The sequence below is a fragment of the Podarcis tiliguerta genome (genome assembly GCF_965153285.1).
Source record: "Podarcis tiliguerta genome assembly, chromosome: 2".
Classification (NCBI taxonomy): Eukaryota; Metazoa; Chordata; class Lepidosauria; order Squamata; family Lacertidae; genus Podarcis; species Podarcis tiliguerta.
The window spans coordinates 68,093,806-68,112,021 of NC_139535.1; the positions used below are offsets into that span (position 1 = coordinate 68,093,806).

The 18,216-nt window shown below is 44.4% G+C and overlaps 2 protein-coding genes across 3 annotated transcripts in view; one reads left to right on the forward strand and one right to left on the reverse strand.

Annotated features, from left to right (window-relative positions):
- RAD50 (RAD50 double strand break repair protein) overlaps positions 1 to 18,216 on the forward strand; it is a 128,771-nt gene that overhangs the window by 47,161 nt on the left and 63,394 nt on the right. The gene's annotated exons all lie outside the window — the stretch shown is intronic.
- On the reverse strand, positions 1,333 to 14,895 carry IRF1 (interferon regulatory factor 1). The gene is made up of 10 exons (XM_083428751.1): positions 14,740 to 14,895; positions 9,306 to 9,399; positions 8,468 to 8,567; positions 7,591 to 7,767; positions 6,969 to 7,009; positions 5,846 to 5,975; positions 5,318 to 5,437; positions 4,948 to 4,994; positions 3,643 to 3,778; positions 1,333 to 2,333 (listed from the first exon to the last, which is right to left on the reverse strand). Exons 2-10 carry the CDS (start codon positions 9,390 to 9,392, stop codon positions 2,248 to 2,250), a joined length of 924 nt encoding a protein of 307 aa, XP_083284877.1. The 5' UTR covers positions 9,393 to 9,399; positions 14,740 to 14,895; the 3' UTR covers positions 1,333 to 2,247.

The following is an 18,216-nucleotide window of genomic DNA, read 5'->3' on the forward strand; positions in this document are numbered from 1 at the left end:
GGCTCAGAGCCCAAGGATTGGTGGTGGGACAATGATGAGCAGTCAGAGGGAGAAGACTGGGAAGAGGACATGTCGGAAGCTGAAGAAGTCACAGGGTTTAGTGATCAGGGAGAGTCCATGGCAGAGAGAGAAGCAGGGGAGGGAAGCCAAGTGGCAGAGATGAGTTCAGCTGGTGAAGAAGCCAGGTTGTCTCCCAGAACCAGAAGAGGCATGAAGTGGGAAGGGGCAAAGGCTGACACTTAGGTACACTCTCAGGCTGCTTGGAAAAAAACCAGGAGGGATAAACATTGAGAAGGGGGAAAGTGGTTATTACAATGGTACCTCAGCTTAAGTACTTAATTCATTCCGGAGGTCCGTTCTTAACCTGAAACTGTACTCAACCTGAAGCACCACTTTAGCTAATGGGGCCTCCTGCTGCTGCCGCGCTGCCAGAACCCAATTTCTGTTCTTATCCTGACGCAAAGTTCTTAACCTGAAGCACTATTTTTGGGTTAGCAGAGTCTGTAACCTGAAGCGTATGTAACCCGAGGTACCACTGTATAAACAATGACAGAGGTTTGAGTAAGCAGGGAGGTTACACTAAGGGGGGGAGTGGCAGTTCAAAACAAGGTTTGACTATAGCAAGAAGATAATTTGGAAAGGCTGTGTTAAGCTTTTTGGTGTTAGGTGTCTGCGTTGTACCCATCTCTGCTATTTCTCCTGGTTAAAGGTGGCTTGTTAGTTGGTGTTTTTTAAACACTTCATGTCCATCCAAGCTTTACTCGAACCTCTGCTGTTGTTTAAAACTGCCATTAAAACCACAAGATGGGGACAGATCTGGGGTATGGGGTGGGGAATTAAGCTGGATCCTAAACCTGTTCAGTTCAGCCACGTACTTTGGCAATCTGGCATGAATTAAGCTGGCAAAAGGGGTGGTGTAACTCAAACGCCATTTTAAAGGCTTGTTTTCCTTCTGCCAGGAACATGTTTAAATGAAAAGAAGTCACAGTGAAATAAATGAGGCTTACATTCTTGCAAACTGCATGCCTCCCTTTCCTCCCCTGCACCCTGACCACCCTGTATTTTAGATAGCCTTGGGTCACTTTTGGGTGGTCCAACCCAACCCAGAACGGTCTCAGCCCAATTAAGCCAAAGCCAAGATCCATGCAAATTTACGGTACCCAATTTAGTTTCACATTCAGTTGAATCTGGTGTACAGCCCTAATCAAGGCAAACCAGAAAATATGTTTGTCTGTGTTGTAATATGTTGTAAGAATTCAATAAAAATAATAAATATATATTTTTTTAAATGTTCCCCATTTGGGCACCTCCAACATGAAATAAAACAAGAAACAAAATATACATTTTTTTAATTAAAATAATTGTAAACCTTTTATATACAAAAACTATGTACAGGGACAAAGCTACTAAGGCTGCAACTTAGTGATTTGATGATTTGTGGAGACCAACACTTTATCTTGTAGCTCCATAAGTATACACTTTACTGAAACTTCTGTTGACTCTCAGCAATAGCCATTCAGATGATTCTTGATAATGGCACCATATAAATAAACAGAACATTAGATATTTCAGAGTGGAACATAGTGCCCATCTGAAAAACTGATGACAATAAACTGAAATATGTTGAAACTGAAACCACTAAAATGTCCTATGAGTAAAATTCAGAAATGCCTAGTACACAGAACTATATGTGTATCTGATTTTCACATATTATTGAGTGAAACATATTTACAAAACTGAGGCCCAGATTTGAGACTTCAGATCACAAAAAGGGACATCCCCATGGAAATGTTTGGTTGAATGCAAAAGCACAAGCTTGTACTCAACGTCTTCCGTCATTAATTGCCTCACCAGTCTTCCAGATGTATGCAGTGATGACAAGTATAAGCTATGAGTGCGATTAAAATATCTGCCATTTTGTTAAAGGTGCGAAGCACCTTTTCATGCATATTGCATGTTAAAGTACTTTGAGCCCTGATCATGTTAAACGTAGGAACAAATTAAGGTGGGAAAGCAGCAATAATGACTTAATTGGCTCATGATACAGTCAAGCAACTGAGTGGGACGCAGTTCTACCACAAAGATATCTTTGCTCATCTGCAGATGCTGTACTCTTGAATTTGACTTTTGGGTCTAAACATTGAAAAGAGTATTAGCAACGCTTCCCGTTAGGTTCAGTTTCACAGATGACAAAGGAAATAAAACTGTGCAGCCTTAGTGGTTAAAAAACAAAAACAAAAAACAGCTTTACATGCTACAAGGTATGGTGGGCAAACTTGGTCTAAGGGACTCCAATGTGAAATCCAAGCCGGTTTTCATGTCCAATGTAATTTCTGCAGAAACAAGGAAAAATTGTACACAATTTAATTGGGGATAGGGTGAGTGCAAAGCATTATTATTATTATTTTATTAATTTTATCCCAAGAGCTATAGTCTCCACCACCCCACCCTCACAAACCTAACATAGGTCTATAATTAATCACTGCTCACTAATAAACCCAGAGGTCATATCAAGGGAGCTAGTGCAGCGCAAGCTCTCTATGCTAGTTCAAGAGATTTACTACAAGGACTGCAGTATAGGACTGCAGCATGATTTTAGGCAAAGCCATCATTAAAATAAATCAACAGAATAGCTCAGTTGAATGTGCTTATGCATCTTAGGTCCAGAACATGATATGATAATGTGAAGATGGGCAATTTATATGACCCATATGTACTCTGAAAAAGCAGATTTTTGCAGAGCTCTGGTGGTTTTGAAAATTAGAGGTTCAAATTAGGAACCTCCAGAATCAATGGTGTGGTATCCCCACATTCTTTCATTGCCCTGAGCATCACTTAACAGCACCAAGATGCCATATCTTGAGTATACAAAGGCTGCCCCAGATAGCCCTTGAGAGAAGAGAACAGCCCGCGGATTGAAGGCTTCTGTACTGTATTTGGGCTATTTTGCGTAAGATGCATTTTGTGTTCAGTGCACAGTCTGGTGGCTGCAAATGCAAGAAGCGGGTTCACACACACATATTCATCACTGGGCGACTGGATGACATGCATACACAAATGCTCAAAAAGCACAAACTGAGCATAGTGCCATTAATGTCTAGAGACCTGCGCATGTGGACTGAACTCACTGCTTAGCCTCAAAACTGCTGACTAATCGCTCTCTTTCCTGAAGGTTGTTTGGAGGATTAAAGTCATAGAGGTGCTTGTGGTGGGGTGGAGTTGCACCCTCCCGACACCGGCACCATGGCTGCGCTTCCTTGAACGGGGTTGGGGCAGGGCAGCCAGCAACCTAGTCAGGGCTGCGCAGCTGTGCCAGAGGTTCCACTGACTTGGCAGCCGTGGTCCCGCTGCTGAAACTACATGGCCTGACCCTGCTGCCACCTTGCCTCAGCCCTGTCTAGTATGCAGCAGTGATGCCCCAGTGTCTGGATGGCAGCTTCACAATTCTGCGCCGCCATCCATGCCTAACATATGGATAAAACAGAAATGTAAATGAATAAATCTCACAGTTTGGACCTAGCATCCTCACTGTTGAGGCATAAGGGCATTCACTGGGTGCACACTTGGTGAGTTGACCTGTTAACTAGATTATTTTTCCTGCCTTTGGCTGTATTCGGAATGTAAAACGGAAAGCATTTATACCTGCATTTGTTGTATCAATGGCAGCATCTTGTTCCTGAAAGCTGAAGTCAAAGAAGAAACTTGGCATGCCAGTATCATTGATCAGGAAACCTTTCCCACCAACACTGCTTTGCTGCCAAGTGGATGACAGTAGCTCCTAGGAGACAAATGGGGGGGATACTTTAAATCACCTGTCCATATCGGTATTCGGTCAAGTTCAACAGCCACTGTCGTCCGTTTTTCAAATCAATTAAGTTATACAGTAACTAGTAATTCAGCAAATTTTTGTTGGCGTGAACGTTTGTGACCTCCGTTTGGTCAGGCCAAATGGAAAAGAGCAATGGACACAAATGCATTTCTTATTCTGCATCTCTAATTCAATGAATGGAATGATGCACTGACTGCTTGTGCCAAGTTCAGACACGTAACATTACAAAAACACCAGGAAGCGTGCTCTCTTTTTACTCATCTGTAAGAAGAGGAGCTTGGATTTGATATCCCACTTTATCACTACCCTAAGGAGTCTCAAAGCGGCTCACATTCTCCTTTCCCTTCCTCCTCCACAACAAACACTCTGTGAGGTGAGTGAGGCTGAGAGACTTCAGAGAAGTGTGACTGGCCCAAGGTCACCCAGCAGCTGCATGTGGAGGAGCGGGGAAGCGAACCCGGTTCCCCAGATTACGAGACTACCACTCTTAACCACTACACCACACTGTAATGCCAGCTCATTCCCCCTAACAGAAGCAGCTGCAGAGCCTCTCTCGGGATATGGGAATGTTCCTGCTCATGCAGCCTCTCTTTCATCCCACAAAGGACTTTCAGCTCCCTGGTCTGCAGGAGCAGCAATGGGATGCTCACCTATGGCAGCTGAACTCCCCACAAGCATGCTTGACTCAGGGCTCAGAGAGTAGGTCCAAGCTCAGATTTCTGTGGTCCAAGCTCAGATTTCTGTGGTCACAGCTTAGTGATGGTTTAGCCCAAGCAAGAGTAAAGCCCTTAGAAGCATAGGAAGCTGCCTTATACAGGGCCACACCATTGATCCATCTAGTTCCTTATTGTTTGCCCTGACAGCAGCTGTCTGGGATTTCAAGCAGGGCTCTCTTCCAGCCTTACCTGGAGATGCTAGGGATTAAGCCTGAGACCTTCTGCATGCAAAGCTATGGCTCTTCACCTCAGGGCCTTCATATGACCCTCTGAAGGTGCCTTATGTCAACTCAGCTACTCTGACAAGCAACACCTCCTCTGGGGGCTTCAGCAGGAAGGGGTGCTGACTGCAAAACACCTTACTCCAGTGTGCGCCTTTCAGAAAAGGAAAGATCATCTTACCTGATACAAGTTACCCGATGCAAATTTATCTTCATCCTCATCGGTTCCTGTAGGAAGAAGAGGGAGGAAAAAAGGGCACTCAATGAAACTCAATAGTTTTTGCAGACTAATTTTTTATTACAAGTGTTTTCCTGTCTTCTACTGCCAACCATAACTTCTAGTCGCATGACCCAAACAATATAAAACTGACCATTTATGTACACAAGCAACTTTACTGGCTTCTGTAGGATTTACACTATTGTAGCTAGCACAAGAATCATTCCCTTTCCAGGTTACATAAATCCTGCCATCCTGTTATTTTGGGTTCTTTCTGTTAGCACAGTTCTGATCAATCAGCTGCCCCAACACTTATGAACAATGAAACACCAACCATCAGAGGAGGATGTGATGGGCGACACTTGAAATGTATACAAGTCGTTTGTGCTGTCCGGCAACTGATGCTCCAGCGAACCTCCCCAGTCAGTAGGGTTTAAGTTACAGGAGGAGAGATCTGAAAAAAAAATCATACAAACTATGTCAGAATGCTTATGAAGGAGGTTCTTTCCTAAGATTGCACCAAATAGTTGAAAACAGTTTCATTCCAAGCAAACTGGGGGGAGAGGGAGAGAGGATATAAATAAATAAATAATCCCACTTTATCCATGTCCTTTTCTTTTGAGACACTTTGGTAAGTCACAATGAGAACCTCTCTTGGGGATATTAAAGCAGGATATAGGCACTCTAAATAAATAAATAAATAGCAGGAAACTTGACCACCCATGACCCATCTTCTCTGGCAAATAGCAACCATTTGGGAGTATGTTGGGGTGTGTGTTTTAAGGCTTCATCTTGTTTCAGTTGGGGTAATAGGAACACCATGTGCAAACCACAGAAACAGATGACTCAAATTGTAGCTCACCTCCTAATGTGCTCCCCACTTCCATTTTCTCTGGTTGGTAGCTGGGAAGCACATAGCTACTATGGTCGTCCGGCAGCTGAATGCTGTTTGTTGCACTGACTGTCTCTTCTGTCTTGAAATCGTCCACTGACTGCAGAAAACAAAGACCTCTTTTATCAAGATGTGTGTGTGTATTTATATATATGTGTGTGTGTGTGTGTGTGTGTGAGAGAGAGAGAGAGAGAGTGTGTGTGCGCGCGTGTGCGTGCGCTGAAAGCATCACTTAAACCAATCTGGGGTATCCATATCTCAAGCACAGATGACCCATGAATTTTTTAAAATCTAATTTTAGCCATAAGCATCCCTTTAAAATGGGTCTTCCTTGCAGAAGACTTTGGCACAAGCAACCTGCCAGTGCTTCGCTTCTGAACTAGTTTTGGCTGGTTTCATGGAATTATCCATCTCATTTTGTGGAAGCTTCTAGGTCAAAAGGCTCTTCCTCCATTCCCAGGCTTCTCTTACACCTACCAGGCTCCTAAATTGGAAATTACTTGATAGCCTCCTGTGCCTTTTTACAACCCAATCCACACTCAGGCCCCCATCTGTGCCAGAGTCTGTAAATCAGATAACATCTCATCCTGCATAGAGTCAAGATGTAATTGACTCACACTTCTAGAGACAGGGAGTTTTACATTTAAAGAGACCAAATACCCACTCCCCGGAAGGCCACAATTTTATCTCTCCCACAATGCCTCACATCTGTGTGAACCAGCGTTTAACATACCAAGATTTCCCAACTTCACTACACATGCAAAAGACTTTGGCACAAGCAACCTGTCAGTGCTTCTCTTCTAAGACTAGTTTTGGTTGGTTTCATGGAATTATCCATTTCATTTTGTGGAAGCTTCTAGGTTTTGGTTCATGGAATTATCTGTTTTATTTTGTGGAAGCTCCTGGGTTGCAATCCTAGAAAGCCAAAGCTTGAGTGGTGATGGCAGAAGGAAGGTGTGAACTCTGTCAGATGTATTTTGGAAGTTCCCTGAATATGAACTCTGTCCCATTCTAGGTTAGGATCAAGTTATCCACAGGCTTTGAGTTCCGTGTGAATGTTTCACTTGCTTGACGATAAAGGGTAAATACATACCTTTCTTGCATTCTTGATTTTCAGGGACTTTGATTTCTTCTCTGCCAACGAAAAACAAAAGTGTACAGATTTAATACAATGAAATGCATTTATGAGAAAGAAAGAGAAGCTGCAGAGAACATGGACAGTACCAACAAATTCAGGTGTCATCAATTTTATGGCACAAAGTAACTTAAAATACTTGAATCATTTGTGGTATTCTCATGTATGCTTTGTAGGCACTATCCCTAACAAAGATTCCCCATTATTTTTTGTAGAATTTCACAGACCATAAAAGCAAACATGTGGTGACCTTGTCATGGAGGCTAGAAGACTTTGCCTGGTAAACACCTTCTGTACTGAGTTCCCTTCTTTTGCCAAGAGTGAGTTTTTATGGCATTCGGAAAACCAACTTTAAGAACATAAGAAGTGCCTTGATAAATCAGATCCAATTCTCTTCTAGTTCAGCATCTTTTGTCTACAGTGGTCAATCAGATACCTGTGGGGAAACCCACAAGCCCTTTCCCATGGTGGGTATTCAGAGCCAAGCAGTCTGTGATACTAAAGACAAGACATAGCCTTATTCTCAGTGAATATGTATTCTGTTTTGGAAATGGTCCCTCTCAGTGACTTGCAAACATACCTTTCTTTGGTGACTTTGCTGAGGGTTCCAACATCCTGTAGACCCGGACAGCACTGGAACCTTTGCTGATGCTTTTGTCCTTCACCTCTTCAATATCAGGCAATGAATTCATGGCGCAACGGAAGTTTGCCTTCCAGGTTTTAGGGTCAGGTTCTTTATCGCCTGGTTTGTACCTCCCTATATAATGACAACATAAATCTGCATTGAGTAACCTAATCCAGATATAGCCACTAAGGCCCCAATCCAGGCACTCACAGCCTAAAAACTCAGCCATCATATGCAGGTGCTCAATACTGACTCATCTAAAAAATAAGTAAATACGGATACATTTCAGCCTGTGTGACTCAAAGTAACTCGAACACAAGCAAATGTTATTGTACATACTTCTTTTTGTTTGTGGATAGCTGGGGAGTCTGCCCATATCTTTACAACTGTGATTTTTACTTTGTTTTTACTTTTTCCTTTGCCTAAAGAGCTCTTGTTTATCGGGCGGCTGATAAAACTTTAATAATAATATTGTTTGTTGCTTTCTACCAAAAAAAGCCTCAAGGCCATTTGCAACAGTGAAATATACATGAATGCAGTTGGTAACGATAATCATAACTACATCCTAAAAAGAAACAAACCAAACAATGTCAGCCACACTTGGCTAATGAGTCTGGCGCTTGTGCCTCTTTGAGGAGGCTTGTCTAGCCTACCCAGGGGCTGCAAGCATTCATGTGACCCGGGGGGGGGGGGAGAAAGAGGCGGGGCTTAAAGTAGATACCTCTTTTGCTGATGTAAATACACTCTCCCCAGAAATGTAATGGTACTGGCCTCACTTGTGCCTACGCAAAGGACACTGTAGAAAACAAATTGCCCTGACAATGGCCCATACCAGTATGAATGGCCCAGTTTCTGAAAAGGCAGGCGTCCTTTTCCAGCTCCCAGCCATGCTTGGCCGCGTGTTTCCATGGGATCTGGAACAACTTTTCATCCTACAATTCAACAGTACAGATTTTAGTGGGCGTGCCTGAATTACATATGGAAAACAGTATCAAGAACAACCCAAGAAGTCAAAGGAACTGGAAGTATTGCAATTTGATTGGTATTTCTCTGCCTGCCTGTGCAGTTTCTCTACAATACAACATAACAACAGCATGTACAACAGAGTCTGACGTATGATTTTGTTCCATACAGTATTCTGGGGATGCTAACCACAGAGAACCCTACCGGCTTGGTGATCTTACACATCTCAAGAAGGTTTAGCATTTATTTTCTTTTATTAATGAGTATGAAAGTAAGAATCAGCATTAAATCTCAGCTACAGCAACTCATTCACTGAGGTGAGGTTTATACAGTATCACTTTTAATTAGGTTTGCATGCCAAGTTCCTCCCAACTTTTTAGGCTTGATACCATTAAATTGTTAGGGTTGTATCCGACTTAGACTCACTGTAGAGCTATACAAGTCTATGGACTTACAATAGCTTTGGGTCTACTCTAAGTATGACTTAGTGGGATAGAACTCTTAGGATGATAACTTGTGTCACTTGAGCATTGGATAATTTCATTTTCCTAGGTATGGAATTCTCAGAAAACATTTACTACTGTCAAAGACAATCAGCTGCTGAGCTCTCTTTATTTTTCTGAAATTTGCTTCTGGACTTAAAAGCAAAAAAATACAGAAGGCTAATATTTTTAAAGTCAGAGGAAAAATGAAAAAGAAACCCATACCTTATTGATCCATTGGAGTCCAGGAATTTTATTGGAATTAATCTGCAATTCCATCCAAGGCCTCATGCGCATTCTTGTTTGTGGCATATTGGATCTGAAGGAAAAATGATTTGAGCTTAGAAGAAGACTCAAAATTCTGAAGGGCCAAATGCCTGCTATTCATAGAATTTTACTCGAATTGATATGTTTTCACACAATTCAGACTTATAAGAGATCTTTGTTTTATACAAATCGGTCTTTTATAGAATGCAAGAAGACATGATATAGACCCCTGCCCCTGGGAACCTCTAAAGAGTTACTTTAAAAATAAATGGTGCAATCTGAATTCAGTAGCAACTTTTGAATAAGCTCTGCAAATAAATGTTAAATGGGTTAAATAGATATATATACACATAGATGCATATTAATATTTTATCATGATTTTACTGATAAGTTTAGGTAATAGGTTTATTAGAGTGAAAAGATGTTGAGAAGAACGGGAAGTTAAATTTATGAAGATATATACTTCTTTGTTGGAATTTTTATTTTAATGAGTTTGATCTACAGACTATAAATAGTCTTTGATGTACCGATGTAACTATGGTTTATTAAGAAGAAGAAGAAGAAGAAGAAGAAGAAGATAGAACCCCTGCCCCTAGGAATTTACAATTTAAAACATAGGGTTAACAACAGAGGGAAAGCAAAGTGGAATCAGGAATAATAATGCTTTAAATGTATTCTTAGTTATAGCATAGGAACTAGGGGTTATATTATTTTATTCCCCTTAATGAATAGGTTCAGTGACTGGTCAAAGGCAATCCATACATCTTCATGGCTGAGGGGAGGGATTTCAACCTGAATTTTCTCTTTCTAAACCCAACACCCCTGTCATTAAAACCACATGGGTTTTCAGTTCCCCAATGTTCCAGAATCATTCCTCCAACCCCCAGCCCCAATCTTGTAAGACACTAACTAAAATGCTCATCTTGACTTTGCTAGCTGAACCCATGCAGAATGCAGAATGCCAGCTGCATATTGACCGAAGGTGGTATCTAAGGACATACCAGAGTAATTTAGAAATAGGTAGAGAGGCTGCCTTCAGGTAGTGTTGCCATCTCAGGAGCAGTAAAGCTTTCACTTCAGGGTTGGATTTGTCCAAAATGCTGTTGGTAAATGCTTGGAAACCGCTGGAATTAGCGGAGCTCGCTTGTTATCTGCAATGGCTCCACTCTGAGCAAAATTGTTGAATACCACCCACTTTGCTGCCTGTGTCAAATTAAGTGAAGGTCATAACGTGCTGCATATTATCTGCTGGCGTCTGGTAACTCTGAAGGAATGGTTTTCAAACTTCTCTCCTATCAACATCTCTGCTATAGAATTCTCAAGCCGCTGTCTGCAGCAGATCCCCAATGAACTGCCAAGGATGTTAGGACATGTCTAGGCTGCACACTTTGTTCACAGAAGGCACCAGTCAGGCCTGTTGCCGGGGTTATCATTTCCCGGCTAGAACTGAAAGGGTGGCCTCCATCTCCGTAAGGAAGATCGGAAGCAGTGGACAATCTGCCATTACTGCTCTTCTCACTGTGGGACCCTGGATAAGACCCAGGTTCCTTGGAACCACGGCCCTAATAAATTAAGTATGCTTTTATTCAACACAACTTCTTACAATCATATGGGAGTTCTATCCTGTGGTCACAACTACCTCAAATATTCATTGCGGAACTGTAGCCACTGTAGCCTTCCAAGAATTGTTTCCCTGTTCAACTGGGCAGGCAAATTGGTTTTGTTAACTGTGCCATGCTTCAGACAAATTAGCAAGAGATTATTATTTTTCTGCAGTTAAAACTGAATGCTGGCAGCTAATGTGTAATGTGACTTAAGATGACCATATTGCTTGCTGTTTCTTGGTCCTTTCAAACCAAGTAACCATTGCACACTCAAGGAATCATTACTCTATTTTGAGCAAACATGTGTTACTGTAAGAAAATCCTTTTGTGCTCTGAAGGACGGAAAATTTATCCATGGCACTGTTAACTGAAAGGACTGGATATGCTCATTAGCACATCCGATCGATAGATTCTACATACATTGGGCAAAGAAGAAATTCTGGAGAACCTGAAGTCTTTTTGTGCAGAAAAAGCTGACTAAGGAAGGTGGAGTACATGGAGAAGACTAACCCGTTCCATGTACAGAAAGAAATTTCCCCCTCATTCTTTCCCTGCCTCCCGAAACACTGGAACCACTGAAACTTGTACTTCTTCACTATCTACACAACCAACTTTCACATGTCACCGCCGTGGCTTTTTGTGTGTGTGCAAAGACTAGACAAATTGTGAAGGTTGGCTCTGTCGATATTAATAAGCTACAAAAGTTTGGAATGCAACCTTTGTAGTTGCAGGCAGCATGCCTCCAATTCCTAGATGCTGTGGACAAACAGCGGAAAATGGTTTTAACCACCATACCCTTCCAACAGTTTTCAAGCTTTCTAACTTCAGAGAATGCTTTTCCACATGACGTTTCCGCCACAAGACTCCTATGCGCAGCAGAGAATTGTGGAGTATGTTTTTGTACATACACATGCAGTTCAGTCATGAAATACACGGATAAGGCCTCTTGGGCCTCATTGCTGCTCTGCGTAAATGCCGCTGTGACTACACAAGAACCTTACAAAGAGCAAAGGAAGACTGGTAGTTGTGGGTAAACTGAATCACATGGAGGCTTCTCCGCCATTACTGATCTTTTCTTGGAAGAATCCCATGTTAGGTTTCCTAGGGGGATCTAGTATCCCTTGCAATACAATTTAAAAACACTGTCCTCTGTTCATCGCCACTGGTGCATCTGACAGCACGCTGTACACTCTCTAGTTTGTGAACTGCCCTGTCCATTCCACAGTTGTGAAAATTGGCAGTGTGGGTTACTTTAACCAAACTGCGTCTGTATTGTGTAGACTGCGTGATTGTATGAGTCAGTGTTGTCTTTTGGTTAAAAGCCGTTTAAGAAAATCAGCAGAAACCACCTCCAGAGGCGACAGCCGCCAGTTACCTCAACATAATCCTAACACAGTAGTACTAGAAAGGGCAATACATATTTGGAAACAACCAAAGGGCTAAGGCACTGCATATAATGGGCGTTCCACCATAATAAAGTAAAATAAGCTGCAGCAACCTTCCCCGTAGACGTACTGTGGAAAAGAGGTGAAGAACTGTAAAGCATTTTGCACACAAACAGATTTGGAAGCAAATCCCATTCAATTCAATGGAGCTTACATTCAGATTAAAGATTCAGGAAGAGGGAATGAGCACAATTAACTGCTTCAGTTCCATTGATGGGACTTAACCGCAGCTATTAAGGAGAAGGAAAGGCTGTTTCACATATTATAAACTCAGGGGAATGTTTATAAAGCAGCAGGAGATACATTGGGGAGAGTTGCCACTTGGCACCAGTCAAGACAAGCCTTGCCAGTTTCCTACATGTACTCCTCTGGATTGGGGCCAGAGGGACCAACAGACTTTGTAACAATGTAGAGTTTCTAAGGAAGTTCCAGATTTCACTGTTTCCATCCTTCAACGGAAAGGTCTATAAAGAGTCCCAGAATGTCTCCTGCTCCCTAGAGATGGCCTGCTGCTCCACTAGCTAGTTTAAGAGGAACAAGCGTCTGTTTTCAACATAGCGATTACAGTCCTTCAAAATTAAGACAAAAGGCCCAAGAAGAGCTGCCCTGTGCTCCACAGAGCTAAGTGCCAATTCCACATATCCTACAAGCGGATATCGTTCTTATTCAGAGGAATTTTGTTCTGGCTGCCTTCCTGATTGCTTGCTGCCAAGTATAAGACATGTGTTACACTAACCTCCATGGCTCCTGTATTCCACCAAGTGAAGTAAGGACACACACACACACATATATATTTATGAAGGAAGCAAAAAATGTATCCTCACTGCATTGGGTTTGTTTTGCCATTCATTTGTTTTTGTTTTAGAGTTTCCGGAACACATTTGGGCTGTAAATCTTACATAAGCTTTCTTGTATAAGGAACTCCCCTGAGTTTACCAACAAACATGCCTAGGAGTGAGCAGTGCGTTTGTTCTTTTAAAGTTTGGGATATGATGGTGCCCTTCCTTTGCTCCGAACTCGATAATAATTAATATTTAGAGGAGAATTTCAAACCTTTTTTTGTTAAAATCAGAAAAATTAAGTTCCACTTCCTTCAGCAGATTTTCTTTAGAGACGGAGAAAATTTTCTGTACCTGTTGCTTCCTAGTCCTGAAGACCTGCAGCCCGTCCCAAAATTCCTTCTAAGGCTCGGGTTATCTTTTCTGCCGATCCCTCTTCACATTGAGGGAGGGTGTCAAAGCAGCTAAATACTGTTTTGTTCTTTCCCCTCCCTTCTCTCTCTCTTTTTTACAAACTTTACTTCCTGGTATAACAACAAAATAACTAACACCACCCAGTACTATCCCTCATGTTGCTAGCAAATTTCCCCTGGGAAACACTACATTAAAAAAAAAAAAAAAAGCTGGCCTATTAACTTTTTGCAACCTAGCTAAAGAAACGATTATTGATGCAATTAAAAACAACATTTCACTACAGCACAGCCAGAATCATCCTAGTCAGGAAGGAGCCACGCCCACGTGGCCTGGATCTTGCGAGCACTGGACTAGATTCCGTGCGCGCTCTGCATCCGGATTTTCTCTCCTGCCTTCCGTTGATTGCCTTGTTTCACCATGAGATCTGGCTGACCTCAAGGCGCCTCCAGATGCGTTGCTGGTTTTGCAGGTAGAAGCCTAGCGGGCGCCCCGCTGTTACCCCACCCCGCGTTTACCCCATCAGCCTGCAAAGGCAGCTAAACTACTGGCTCTGAATGAAAACAGCGGCACTTGACTTTTGCAGGATCATTCACACAGCATGGTAAAAAAAAAAGTTACTCATTAAACTCCCCGCTTGCTCTGCTAAACTTAGCCCGGCTGCTGCCTGCAGCCTTCCGCCTTTGATCTCCAGGAAACTGAGGACACGCTTGTCTGAGAAAGCGGCTTGCAGCGATCTCAGCGGTACTAGAGGCGCCCCATCCGCCCGCTTCCTCGACCCCCACGCGGCGCCCCCGCTCCCCGATAGAAGACGAGAAAGTTTTCCCCGTGCAGCCGACCGATCTCGTGCGGAGAGCGGGGAAGCACGGTCGGTGCAGAAGTCACAGAATCACAGAACTGTATAGTTGGAAGGGACCCTAGTATCATCTAGTCCAACCCCCTGCAATGCAGGAATATGCAGCTGGTCCATACAGGGATCGAACCTGCAACCTTGGTGTTATCAGCACCATGGTCTAACCAACTGAGCTATCCAGGCTTCCCAAGCTAGTGTGCAGCCGTAGGACTGCAAACTTGGAAAGGCGGTCCTGTGCACCCTTAACTAAGTGAGCCAGTCCCCTGAGGTTTCTCTGATAGGAGCTGAGCTGCAACCCACCTTTCTACTCTTGTCCCGGGAGGATCTGGCGAGCGCTCCTTTGCTGCGCGAACGAGCTCCTTCCTTGGCGAGAGAACCGCGGCTTCTGCAGCCGCTGGACCAGGAGCGCCTGTATGTATGCGTCCAGCCCTCGGGAATCCCCGGGCAAGGGACAGGAGCGCGCGCCGCGCCCAATCAGCGGCGGGGAGCCCGCGCCGCGCCCAATCAGAGCGCGGAAGGGAGTATGCTGCCGGCGGAGCATCATTTCGGGGAAATCAGCCGCTTGTAGTGCTAGAGCGAGGGGAAGTCCTGCTTCCATTCCTCCCCCCACGCCCCGTTCCCCGGCCGGCAGCCGCCAGCTATTTTGCTGGGACGGACACGCGCACACATCACACACACACACACACACACACACACGCTGCTTAAGAATCTTTTGACCACTTTTGGGACTCTGGAAAAGCCCTGCCAGCCCCAAACCCCAGCCTGACACATTGCCCAACAGGTGACAACGGAAGGAACAGGACTCTTACGGATTACATTACATTACATTACATTACATTACATTACATTACATTACATTACATTACATTATTATGGGACATGGGTGGCACTGTGGGTTAAACCACAGAGCCTAGGACTTGCTGATCAGAAGGTCGCGGTTCAAATCCCCATGATGGGTGAGCTCCCGTTGCTCGGTCCCTGCTCCTGCCCACATAGCAGTTTGAAAGCACCTCAAAGTGCAAGTAGAGAAATAGGCACCGCTCCGGTGGGAAGATAAACGGCATTTCTGTGCGCTGCTCTGGTTTGCCAGAAGTGGCTTCGTCATGCTGGCCACATGACCTGGAAGCTGTACGCTGGCTCCCTCGGCCAATAAAGCGAGATGAGCGCCGCAACCCCAGAGTCGGCCATGACTGGACCTAATGGCCAGGGGTCCCTTTACCTTATATTATACTATAATTTTGCAGTCTAATGGCCTACCTAGTCCAGCATCCTGTTCTCACAGTGACAGAGGAATCAACCTGAATAAAATATGGGGGGGGGGCATCAGGTAAGCCCCGCCCTGCATAATCGATCACAGCACACAGACACCCTTTGAATAGCAATGCCCATCAACTTCGTGGGGACCTGAGCCAGCTTAGCCCAGCAGTTCCATCGACCAATGCGTTGCTTGGATCCCCTAATTGCCTCCCGCGGTTTCAGGCCCGTGGGCGCTGCCTCACTTAAAATAAAAAAAACTTTGTGGGGAACTGACCCCAAAGGGAGTTGGCTCCTATGCATGGTGGCCGAACAGATGCCCATGGAAAACCCACAAGCAGGACCCAAGCACAAGAGCACTCTCCCCTCCTGGGGTCTCAAGCAACTGGTGCTTTAGAAGTGTCACTGGTCTCCAGCTATGGAGATAGCCAGCATGTGCAGTAGCCACTGAAAGCCTCATGGTCAATGGTCCCTCTAAGGAGCTGACTGGCACTGCCTCCTGTGGGAGCGAGAAGAACCCTCTTCAGGCATTTTGAGCGGGAGTTAGCTCAGCAGCCAACGAGGGGCTGCAAGAATGACTACGCTTGGACCCAAAATCCAGAGCTGGTTTTAGGGTGTTGCAACCGGCGTGGTTCTGGGACGCGGGTGGCGCTGTGGGTTAAAGCCTCAGCGCCTAAGACTTGCCGATCGAAAGATCGGCGGTTCGAATCCCCGCGGCGGGGTGCGCTCCCGCTGTTCGGTCCCAGCGCCTGCCAACCTAGCAGTTCGAAAGCACCCCCGGGTGCAAGTAGATAAATAGGGACCGCTTACCAGCAGGAAGGTAAACAGCGTTTCCGTGTGCGGCTCTGGCTCGCCAGAGCAGCGATGTCACGCTGGCCACGTGACCCGGAAGTGTCTTCGGACAGCGCTGGCCCTCGGCCTCTTGAGTGAGATGGGCGCACAACCCTAGAGTCTGTCAAGACTGGCCCGTTCGGGCAGGGGTACCTTTACCTTTACCTTTTAACCGGCGTGGTTGCACTGGACACTGCACTACAAAAGCCCCCAAAACAATGCTGTAGAACGGAACGGGGGGGGGGCATGGAATTTTAGCATTGCACAGGGCGCTGCTGAAATTTGAAAGCCCCACTCCTAAAATGCACAAGGCCTCTCCATGGGTGCAGGAGGCTCCCTGCTTCACAAGTTTGGTCTCTCAGCTCCCAGTCCTGTGAGAATGGTAAAAGGAACTGGGCACATTAGCTTAGAGAAGAGACTACAATGATCTGATGTATAGGCATGTTCAAATGTGTGAAGGGCTGTCACATATGGAAGAATTCAATGTTGTGCTAAGGTGGCTGTGCAAGCATCTTGCCTTGCCAGATGAAATTATCTCTCTTGTTCCCCTGTGCGCTGTTCCAAGGGCTCTCCCAATTCCCCCCAGCCTGAACCAAATTGGGGGGGGCATGGTGGGAGGAACTTGGGGAAAGCCCCATTGCACAAAGGAAAGTGCTGGGCTTCCACTAACAGAGCCAGGTGAATCTGGCCCAATATTCCTTCCCCTTTTTTTAGAGCACAATTTTTATTATTTAAAAACTACCAGCTTTTAGTACAGTTCCATGCAGTAGCTTCAATACAGGTGTACAGCAACAGACAATGTCATAAAGAACAAAGGTTAGTCAGTTAAATGGATAGATTGCAGTGGAGGGTTGTGGTTTTTTGCAAGAGTAAGAAGAAAGCAAGATGAACTAGGCAATGTCTCAAGTTTTGTTTAAATCACAGTTCTCCAGAACATTTGCTTTAGTTTAAACAAAACTTATGCAACCATACATTGTGACATTATGTTAGGGAAAATAGGGGGAAACACTATGGAAAACACTTGTTGAGAATTCTGACTGGAACGGCCCAACATTTCTATTATTCTTCTTCCGAAAAAACATGGGGATGTAGCTCAGATATTCATTTCCGAGCCAACCTGAATTCACCTCCCCGTTTGTGTCCCCAAATCACCCTCCCTCCAACATTTTCTGGATTTCTCCACTCCTCTTACCCTCCCAAATGTCTAAGTGCAAAATAGGGGGGGGTAGAGGTAAATAGAAGAATTTGGGTTTCACAATAAGTTAATTCATAGTTATAGGAAGCATTACAAGCCACCAGAAGCTTGACCCTGTTGACATAACCAGTCTCTGCATGGAGAGGGACTAACTGGATCAGAGGATGGTTCACGATGCACAGATGGCTCAGCATCGAGTTGCCCAACTCCAGCAGAGGCTGATGGCAAGGATGAAAGGCCAGCATATGAATCATGCAGAACGTACTCATACAGAGCATACTCTTTGGGCTACTATGAGCCTTTTGGTATTTGCTTTATTGATTTTAATGTCACATTAGCTGTTCTGCAGTGGCACGCATTTTATGAATTGCAGCCATACAAGTGGATATCTTACACTGAATAATCATTTTAAAAGTGTGCGAGCCTGTGGGTGGTGCCGTGGGTTAAACCACAGCCGATCAGAAGGTTGGCGGTTCAAAACCATGAGGCTTGGTGAG